An 11238-nucleotide genomic window follows, 5' to 3' on the forward strand; every position below is an offset into this window, starting at 1 on the left:
AATATGTGAAATTTCTGTAATAATTACATTCATAACATATGGAAGTATCCTTATAAAGACAAGCAGTTATAGACTTCAAATACCCAGAAGTACTTTGTTTATTCCACTCAGACCTGTTACATGCATCCTCAGAGTGGAAGAAAGTTTCCCTTGCCTTTATCCTTCACTAGATGCTGTCAGTGTTCATTTCCCATCAGCTGTTACACTCTTCAGACCTCTGTGGGAGACAAATCAGCCCATTAAGCCAGCAGACACTAGCCCCAGAAAGAGGAGCACAGAGTTTTATGTTGACCCAGAACACTGAAGTCCCACCTCTGGTGTTCACCAACACAATGGAGAAACCAGGAACATGTAGCCCAGAGACATTACACAGAGGAGCAGCTTGAGTAAAGGCAGGAATCAAGAGCCCTAACAATGGCAGCAAGGTGTTAGACTAGCTTGGATACTTGTGAAATCACAATGACTGAGCGAGCATTTACTTTTCCAGATGACAAGTCACTTGGAATACAAGCAGCAGGTCTACATCATCACTTATGCTGTTGCAACACCTGGCTATCTGAAGAAATAAAGCTGTCAATTAAAAATAAGACATCTTAGTACTGTCACCATCTCTGGTCTTCATTCAGAAAAAAAAAAAGTGCATCCTTAGTACATTTTTTCTGTAAATGTGATAGTAAAGGAAGGAGAAGGAAGACAAACAATCAAACAAAAAGAACAAATTCAGAGATAGCTTCACTTCCACTTCTGTGGAAATGCAAAAAAGGCACATCACATCACCATCTGCAAACTTTTCTGGTAGAGATGTAGATCTCTGCAAAGCTTTGCATATGTAAATGGCATTACAGCTCTATGTATTAAAAAAAATAAATAAAAATTTGATAAACACCTTCTAAGTAGGGCATGAGTCCTAAGAGGTTTAGAAATCCCTAGTTTACTCTGAGGATAAGCTTTAACCATACATCTGAGGTCTTGTATTTCACAAGGGAGAAAAAACAATGAAAACTGGTAAGATGTTTATATTTTCACAAGTTAATTACAGCCAAATAAAGAAACAGCACAGAAAACAAAACAAAGAAAGAAACATGTATAATATTCCTGATCCTTTGGGTTTGCTACTCAGCTGCTACCTCCTCTCTGCAAGGTTAGGTATGATGAAAGATACAAGAAAAAACTCTAGAAACAAGGATGATCAGAGGGCTGGAGCACCTCTCCTATGAGGACAGACTGAGGGAGTTGGGGCTGTTCAGTCTGCAGAAGAGAAGGCTCCGAGGTGACCTAATTGTGGCCTTCCAGTATCTGAAGGGGGCCTACAGGAAGGCTGGGGAAGGACTTCTCAGGATCTCAGGTAGTGATAGGACTAGGGGGAATGGAATGAAGCTGGAGGTGGGGAGATTCAGGCTGGATGTGAGGAGGAGGTTCTTCACCATGAGAGTGGTGAAACCCTGGAATGCGTTGTCCAGGGAGGTGGTTGAGGCCCAGTCCCTGGGGGTGTTTAAGAGCAGGCTGGATGAGGCTCTGGCCAGCCTGATCTAGTGTGGGGTGTCCCTGCCCATGGCAGGGGCGTTGGAACTAGATGATCCTTGTGGTCCCTTCCAACCCTGAATGAAACTATGAGACTATGAAACTATGAAACAAGCTGTTGAGAGGAAAGGCAATCAGAGGAAAGGTCACACACAAAACAAAATGACAGAAAAGGGGTAGTAATGATAGCAAGAAATTCAATTGTTAAGAAAGCAGTTATGTTAAAAGGCTGATGTATTTCCATCTGCAAACTTGACACCTGGAGGTAACATTCTGTTTTCATGGCAATGTCACAATGCTCTTGGTAGGATATAGATCCATGAACTTCCAGGACGTGCATTCTCTCCCCACAGTAATACAATACTTCACACTGGCTAAGGTTTCTGCAGAAGTACATCATTCTACCTTACTTGAACTATAGAAATTTGCCTCCTCAGTGCTTTTCCAGATGGAGCCATACATCTCGCTGAACGTGAACAAGGTCACGTTCCGATTGCAGCTACAATGAATGGCCGGAAATACCCACAGAAACTCATGGATCCTTTACTTTATCCATTCAGATTACCAATGAGCTGACCTAAGGTTTCCTCAATATTTCCAAAGGAAGGGAAAAAAAAAAAAAAACACCAAACCAAACCAACATTAGAGCACTGACACCCTGAGAACACTCTGAACAGACGCTATCTTCATGCTGAACTCCACTGTAACCGCTTGCTTCAAGATGCTGTTTCATCGAAAATTCATGACAAACTTGTAATCAACTTTGAAATGTGATTGCTGGCTTCCAAAATTATCACTCAAACACCACAAAGTTCCAGAAACCCTGAGAATCCAAATTCCCAAAGCCATGAATGACATGGTATTCTCATTAAATTTGTTGCAGAGGTTTCAAAACACAATCCTCTAAAACCTAACCACATCAATAAATACACAAGTCCTCATGAAAAAGAATCATCACTGGTATTTTGTAAGCTTTACTTTTCAATGTTTGAGACAAACAACTTCACAAATCTCTTCAAAAAGAAAAGTTTCAATGAAGCAAAAGTAATAGGGATTTTCAAATACATATGATAAGTTTCACCTCAACATGAAGAAAAATTTCTTCACTTGAGCACTGGAACAGGCTGCCTAGAGAGACTGTGGAGTCTCTTTCTCTAGAGACTTTCAAAACCTGCCTGAACATGGTCTTGTGTGGCCTGCCCTAGGAGATCCTGCCTAGGCAGGGGCGTTGGACAGCCTCCAGAGGTCACTTCCAACCCCTACCATTCTGTGATCATTGAAGTGCTGTGGTCATCACCAGCTATTTTGGGGACTGCTACACTAAACTGTGATCTTAGAGGAAATCTCTGTCTTATGGCATGTTGTGTTTCATTCACACAGCTGTGGTTGATACCAAGCAAGTTTTCCAGTACCAAGGTATACATGGTGCTCCTACAGATTAAGCCCTTTATTTAATAAAGTAGTCCATTCAGAATGACTTAAAAGATAAAACAACCCTATAACCAATGCTTCACAACTCTGGGGGCACTTAAAATGCATTCTCTTTAATTTCAGACGTTCAACAGTCACTAATTTGCCTCTTCCAATAATCTGTGAACAAGTAATTTTGTACTTGGAGCTTTTGCTAACTCCCATGGTCTTGCTTCACCACCACACTACTCATTTGCAATGTTAAACAATAGTCAATAAACAGAATCAGAACTTCTTCAGGTCATCTTCTTAGAAGGAACCTTTTCATGTTTAACTAGCTGTTAAGCATTCAGAAAATTTCATTAGTGAAAACTGGTTTAAGATTTTATTTCTAAGAACCAAACAGCCTACATATTAGACAAGGACCACAACTTCATGAACCTCAGAGTAGCAAAATAACTTCTATGCCAGCTGCTACAGTTTCATCAATACTGCTGTATTGTGTGTAAATGGCAAGGTGCTGGCTGCAGGGTGGCCCCTGTGGGAGGAGGCCAAGGGCTGCCTTGTCCCAGGCTCAGCTGGCTCCAAAAGACCCACCGAAGAACCCAACTGAGTCACTCAGTTTAGGAAAGATGTTGAGTGGCTGGAACATGTCCAGAGAAGGGCAACAAAGCTGGTGAGAGGTTTGGAGCACAAGCCCTATGAGGAGAGGCTGAGGGAGCTGGGGTTGCTCAGCCTGGAGAAGAGGAGGTTCAGGGGAGACCTTATTGATGTCTACAACTACCTGAAGGGAGACTGCAGCCAGGTGGGGGTTGGTCTCTTCTCCCAGGTAACCAGCACCAGAACAAGGGGACACAGTCTCAAGCCATGCCAGGGGAGGTTTAGGCTGGATGTTAGGAAGAAGTTCTTCACAGAAAGAGTAATTGACCATTGGAATGGGTTGCCCTGAGAGGTGGTGGAGTCACCATCACTGCAAGTGTTTAAGAAGAGACTGGATGAGGCACTTGGTGCCATGGTTTAGCTGATTAGATGGTGTTGAGTGATAGGTTGGATTTGATGATCTCAAAGGTCTTTTCCAACCTGGTTAATTCTATTCTATTCTACTCAGTGAAGCTGGCGGCACCTCTAGGGAAAGAGTATTTAAGAAAAAGCAGAAAATGCCACAGAGAAGAGGAGGGAACCAAAAGAATGAGGAACACCAGAGGGAACACCAAGGTCAGAGAAGAAACAGGAGGAGGTGCTCTGGGTGCCAGCACAGATATCCAGCACTGCAGCCTGGGAAGGATCCAAGCTGGAGTAGACATGCCTTGAAGGACCTGTGCACTTGAAGAGCCTGTTGTAAGGACTGCAACCAGAGGGAAGCCCATGCCAGAGCAGAGGAAAAATGCAAGAAGAGAGGAACAGCAGCAGAAGTCACCCCGTACCAACTGTATCCCCTCTGCACCCTCCACCATATGGGGAGGGGCACAGGAGTGAAGTTGAGCATGGGAAAGCAGGGAGGAAAAGTGTTGTTTTCATGTCTGTCTGTTTCTTACTACCTACATCTATTTTAACTGGCAAGAAACTAAATTAATTTTCCTCAAGTCAAATCTGTTTTGCCCACAAGTAATTATTAAGTAATGTCTTTGTCTTTTTCTGAAGCTATGAGTCTTCTCATCCTATTCTCTGCCCCTGCCCCACTAAGGAAGGGAAGAAAACAAGCAGCTGTGTGGGCATTTGTTACTCGCCAAGGCTAACCCACCACACCTGCACGTAACAGTTTTGATCCAATTTTTTATGGGAGTGGTGAAGAAGCAAGAGCTCAAACAGAGCTCTGTATTACAAAACATGGATCTTAATACTGCTGCTGACTGCTGGTTCTGAAGGACAGAAATGTAATACAAACAGGGCAAGTGCCTAATCATTCTGAGTTAAAGATCCTTCTTTCATCTATCTATCCTTCATGAAAAAATTGCAAGTCACAGGCTTGACACAAAGAACACATTTTCCATGATCCAAATTGTGACTATTACTTAGAGAACAGGAAAGGCAAAGACCAATCCATTAATATTTCTCTTCTCTCTTCATCTTAAAGCTCAGCACACTCACAAAGCATTTCAACTATAATCCATCAGATACAAAAAAATAGTTCTACTAAGTGTCATTTTCATGCCTTCCAAACACTACATAAACTGCCACTTGTATTTGATCCAATGTCAGGCTTTATAGAGACTCCTAATTCTATGGGAGAGCAGATAGGACCCATCATCAGAACAAAACACATTAAACAATACACTAATCATGTCCACTTAAAATACTGCACCTCTCAAGTGTTGCACTTCTTCAGAAGTATATACCCCTGCCTTATGCATTCACACAGACCTTTATCATGGGAGTTCTCATTGCTGTTTCTTCCCTCATCCAGTTTGGGTTGCAAGCTTTAAGGGATGAGTAGTGGATAACAAGAAGCACTACATAAATTCAAGATGGCCTAAATTATAATCTGGCCCATTAATATTTACATTGAGTTCTCTAATCCCCACTTGAAAACAGGAGGTATAATTAAATCCTGGTCAAGTCAATGTCTTGGCTTTTACAGTGGTGTATAATTGAAAAGATTACAAAAGGGATTCCCCAACAGATTCCTTCCCATCTGTGTTCAAAGAGCAATAAACCCTATACCTATCAATATTGATAACCACAGTTAAAATGCTCCAGCATTCAAGAGTCAGAATCAATTCCCTACACGCCAATATACAAACAGAATGAAGATCCTCTCCCCTCTTTCTCCTCCTCTCACACCTCTGCATTAATCCTACAACGTATTGTTACACATTCAGCCAAACACTCGTTCATTTGTTATCTACTCCCTATCTGATTTGTAAAACTGAACACTACTACAGAAGGAAGCAGTGAAGTTCTGAGCACTTTTTCTTCAATTCATTATTTCAGATTAACTAACATATCAGAGCACCTTTCCATTTGTTTCTCTTCACAGGTGGAACAGAGGCACTGCCTGGCCTCCACAATCTTGCATCCAGTAATAACCTTGGCCTGCAACACCAGCTTAAGCTTTAGACACTCAAAGTAAGGCACATATTTCCTTAAATACTCTTCACCTGTACTACTCCAGTACAAAACAAGCATCCCTTATGATCACTTAACTTACTGACTGTTGATGTTCTCAGCTAGAACTTGGAAGCCATGCACATTTGATTTAATCATTCCTGTGCTGTCAGGAAGAGACAAAAATCCATGTACGATACCCATGTTTTAAAAATCAGGAAACACTCAAAGGTTTAAAGTATTGGATATATTGAGTATATGGAAACTAGAAACTACATAATAGGAAAATCACTGAAGTGTAAAGTTGTGTAGACTGCATAATCTTCTGTGATATGCTTCAGTTAGGTAAAAAGTACCCAAACACCAGTAACATCTTCTACCAAGCTCCCCCTACCTATCTGAAATACCTTATTATGGCTTAACACATGAAGATCATGTTTCTCAACCAGACAGCCAAAACTCCTTTGCCATTCATAGTCCCTTACTCAATGAAGCATGTCCTTAAACATAATACTTTCCACCTTTTCACTTGCGTTTATTTTTAGTTAGCACAATACCAGTATCATCACGCAGTTGTTGTTAAGGCAAACACATGTAACATTATCTACGTCTGCCTATTCTTAAATTCTCCCTCTTTTCTTTACTTCGATTCAGGCTTTTCTTCTTTTATTTGTATTTCTAAACAGCTGAACCATGCAATTTCCTTCCGTCTAAACATACAAAGCAATCGCTGCCTCTGTAACATGCTCACAGTGACACCAACCTTACACCTCATCCTCTCTGTTAACCTATCACCTCTGAATTCACCCTAAGTTCTCTCTTTGTAAACTTGAGTTCTCTCTGAAAATACCTTCAGGTCCACCTCAAGCAGATAACCGAGCCCAAACAGGCAGACACTATCTCTGTATCTTTTCTCACACGCAGAATGAAACCATCCATGCCAAAAAGACCTGCCCTGCATCTCCCTTGTTCATGAGGCACTACTACTCAGAACGAAGCACTGCTTTTTCATCTCCTTCAGCTAAACACTCAAAGGCTTGTGATACAAGAATTAAGAAACCAAGCAAACCCTTGATAGCTTTTATAAGAAAACAGATACAGCTGCATTATATTCCTGGGGTGTATTTTTAAGCAAAACAGAAGCCTTCATGTGACACGTTGTGTCCAGATACTCTGGCTGCGCACAGGACATTTAAGGTTTTCTCCACACAGCGTATGTGGCTGCAAAATGCAACACTCGTGCTAAAACACTAGACTGCTCAGCAGTGCAGGACGCAAATCCGCCGGGCCCCGCCGCTGGCGAAACGAAATGCGGCCTCCCTAGGACTTCAGAGGGCTGCTCAAGCAGGGGGTGCTCAAGCGTGGGGTGCGTGCCCCAGCTCTCGCCCCGGGGGCGACTGCCGCCCGCACGCCGGGGTCAGGGCCACGGCGGCACCCGCTTCCCCGCCACCCTCCTCGGGCATCCCGCGCCGCGGGGCCGCGCCAGCCGACCCGCTCCCCGCCCCTCCAGTGGCCTCCACGCCCCACCTCCTCCCCGGGCACCGCGGGGCGGCCCGCAGGCCCTCACGCCGGCCCGCCCGGCTGCACCTGCCGGGCCCTGAGTTCGGGAGCCCCGCTGGCCGCCCCCCGCCCCGCGACCCTTCCGTCGCGGCCTCCCTCCAAGCGCCACACCGTTAGCGATGAGCTTGGCCGAGAGCTGCTTGACGAGATCGGGGATCCGCTCCCACTGGCACTCCGACCGGCACCGCTCGATCTCCGTCTCCAGCCGCGAGCCCGCCTTCTTGGTGGCCATGGCCACCGATGGGCCCCGGCAAGGGAAGAGGCCGAGGAGGCGGAAGGGGGAAGGTGGGGAAAAGACGGCAACAGCACCGGGCGCCTGGGCGGCGGCAGCGGCGCCTGGAGCGGCGGAACTCGAGGGCTGCGGCCCGCGCCGCGCTGGCGGCCGACCGGCCGCCGTGGCGCCACCTGCCGGGCAGCGGCAGGGACCGCGGGGCGGGGCCAGAGCGCTGCCGTCATGGCCCCGAAGCCCGGCGGGAAGGAGCGAGGCGGCAGAACGGGACGGTGCTGCTAGAGGTGGCAGGGCCGGTACAGCCAGACTGCTTCGGCCACCGGCAGGAACTGCTGCTTTCAAACGATTTACACATGGAAGGGGAAAAAAAAAAAAAAAAAGAATGATCTCATCTCCTCTTTCCGCAGGCTAATGATTAGTACACAGCAGGGCCCTGCCTTCTCTGCTCTACCACTTCCACAGAAGTGTAACACAAAATTAGGCACCTCCTGCCCAACCTTGAGTCACTCACCCGCGCTCACTCTAGTTTTAATCCATTCAGAGGTCTTAGTGCACATACCACACACCACGCTTTCTCTGCCGTCTTGTTTAGCTTGCACATCTTATGCCACCAGAAGGTGGACCTCAGCATTGCCCACTAGCGCCAGTGCTCTTCGGTTAAACAACCGGGGATAGAGCAGTGCCTGCGGAAAGAGCTGCACTGCAGGAATATTATGCTCTTTGGCTTGAGAAGATAAATGCATTTCCAGCATTTGGCTGGAATAAAAATACTAGCTGAAATCTTTTCACTAATAAACACTCTGTTCTTTCACACAGAAGACTATGACAACTAAAATTTCAACTTTTGGAAGGAGTTAATTTGCTTATAAAGATTCATATTTATTCACAGTTTTAACACATTTTGTTAGCAATGATCACATCATTTCAGTAAAAGCAACCAGCAAAAGAATAGCTTCAAAATATTTACATAACAATTCATCAGGTTTATTATCTCAACAGCTACTACGTATGAAGTGAGACATCTATTAAAAAGGAATTATTATATTGTGAAATGCATTGGTACAATTAGGAAATCTATTTTAACATTAATGAAACTTCCATATATCTAATACTGTGCTGAGAAGATTTCACGGTAGATGACCCGTAATGAATCTGGAATTAATAGCATAAAAGTGATTCAGAAAGTAAGTCTGATCCCACAAACTTTGTCAATTGCCACTTAGTTTTTCCAAGCATTCATTTCTGGAAATGTCTTGTTTAGCAAGTTGTTGGCACAGCCTGAAGCATACATGCACTTTGCTAAAAATTGGAAGTCTGCTTGTCAAGGTGAGGTAGCTGTGTAGCTAGAAGACAGCAATACCTGGCTTCTGAAAACAATGGAAAATTGAAATGCAGGAAAATTAACTCAGATGTATTGGTAAACTATTTTGCCCTATGCCACCTTTCCCATTTCAAGTCCCCAAAATACAGGGCAAACAGGAGAAATAAGAGATTGTTCAGTGCAGTTTTTTGAGTTTGGGATGAAAGAAAAGGAACTTGCAGGAACACATCAATATAGTATTCTGTTACTTCTGGTAACCCGAAAGTAAACTTGACAAAGAAACTTTCTGCACTAGTACTTCATACAGGACTATGAGAAGCAAAAGTGATAGGGGTTTAAACTGCAAAAATGTAAAAGTTATATCAAACATAAGCTTACTTAAGTGAAACAATATTTTTATCTCTACTAAGATATCAAATACTCTGCAACAATCAGAAAAAACAATTCAAAAAGTATTTGCATTTTTAAAGACATATTCAAATAGAATGCTCAGAATCGCATCAGAAAAAAAGGGGGGGGGGGGGGGGGGCGGGGGGGCGAGGAGGAGGGGAGAGAAGAAGAGCAAGCAAACTCACAAGATCAATGGGTTTTACTCCAGACTGAGTTTCTGCCTTCTTAAGCAAATACTAGCCACAGCTCAAGTGGAAGGAGAGGAACCAAACCTCAACTTTGTTCTAGCTTTCCTTTATTCTAAAAAATGTTAAAAATAATAAAAAAATCAGGATGTATGAAACTATTATTTTCAATATTTTCATCATGGCTCACTGGTATGGGGGCCCTTGAGAAAATAAGCTAGTCAAAGTTTACCATCCAATTTGTGTCAGTCCATCAGTGTTTTCAAGGCAAGTGTTGTTTTACTATTAACAGAAGTTTACCTATTACTCTCATTTTAGTCTAGCAAGCTGACCGGTGGTCTGGGGCTTTTTTCATTGACTGAAGCTGCTAATCAAAATGGTGATTATTAAAACTGTTTTCTTCTGCAGAGTTTCTGTAACACATATCAAAGAAAGATTATGATTTTGAGAGAAGTATAATGTTACAGAAAACAGCTACAAATGTGCTTTTTTTATCCCCAAAGTGTGAAATAGAATTTTAAAAGTTAATATTAAAAAGTTTTTCTTCAGCGCAAATCCTTATTTTACCATTTTCCTTTATTTCAATTCAATTCAAATCAACATTTTAATGCCTATTAAACTGCTGAATGCATTCTACATATTCTATTGCAAAGAATCAGAGATGCAATTCAAACATTACTTGTATTTTAAAGCAGTCTTTCAAGTCTTACTACTGTCTGCCATTTTCTCAAATATGAAGTGCAAAACTTTTCAGGCCAAAATGCATTCACATGAGCAGTAATTTCTCTGCAGTGAAGATCACAACTCATAAGCATTATAGAAGCAAAACCTTTTATTTTTTTTCTAGTTAGCATAACATTGTTAGTGAAACAAGGGGACTGCAGAGTCCTACTGAAGCCAGTAATCTCTGTGAAGTTTAGAAAAGATAGTATGCAAATTGTTAGAGAAAATAATTTTGCGGTGACACTCGCTTCCTTTCTGAGCAATATATTGCAATTTAAAGTGAAGTAGTAAGACTGAAGAGCATCTGCAAAATCAACAGTTTGATGACATGGCAGGAAGAGTCATCTAAGAAGTTATACATGCTTTACCAAACTATTTCAGCATTTCAAGGTTTTGTACTTTGATAAGTTTATTTTCTTAATGATAAAGGAGTTACATCTGTGAATGTACTTTATTTTGTAAACCAGTATGTCCCTATTGCTGTTTGAAAGTTAAAATCAATACATCAAACAGTTCAGGAAAAAAATAGGAACCTGGAATATTTTTGCTTGCAAACTGATTCAATTCCTACTGCCCTTGTCAAATAATGGTCAGTACAACTGATACTTAAAAATGAGTGTATGCCTGTACAATCAGGCAAGTGCTTATTTTTCACTATTCTATGAAATCCATTGATGTTAGAATTCTTAGTCTTTACTAAATGACAGTGCTAATAGTCATTGCTATTGATAAGCTGAATCTGAAGTTTAATTACTAATGGTGCTGGAAAAGATAAAAAGTCAGACTCTAAAAGGGATCATTTCCAAGCCCACTCATGCTAAATAGGAACCAGCATTGCTACTGAAAAGCAAGTC

The 11238-nt window shown here is 42.5% G+C and overlaps 1 protein-coding gene across 7 annotated transcripts in view; it reads right to left on the minus strand.

The window, feature by feature from the left end:
* The window catches only part of TTC7B (tetratricopeptide repeat domain 7B), a 118985-nt gene extending 111042 nt beyond the window's left edge, over positions 1 to 7943 (minus strand). For 3 of the 7 annotated variants that reach the window (XM_068148770.1, XM_068148768.1, XM_068148771.1), the window contains exon 1: positions 7648 to 7941. In XM_068148770.1, coding sequence (XP_068004871.1) covers positions 7648 to 7768 — 121 coding nt within the window. In that variant the 5' untranslated portion in view covers positions 7769 to 7941. Of the gene's footprint in view, positions 1 to 7647 lie in introns of all 7 variants that reach the window. The other 4 variants (XM_068148769.1, XM_068148772.1, XM_068148773.1 and 1 more) reach the window with 4 other exon arrangements.
* Positions 7944 to 11238: the final 3295 nt, after the last annotated feature.

Source organism: Melanerpes formicivorus, unplaced genomic scaffold (assembly GCF_026170545.1).
Source record: "Melanerpes formicivorus ecotype bairdi unplaced genomic scaffold, bMelFor1.0.p_v2 SCAF_17, whole genome shotgun sequence".
In the NCBI taxonomy this organism is placed as follows: Eukaryota; Metazoa; Chordata; class Aves; order Piciformes; family Picidae; genus Melanerpes; species Melanerpes formicivorus.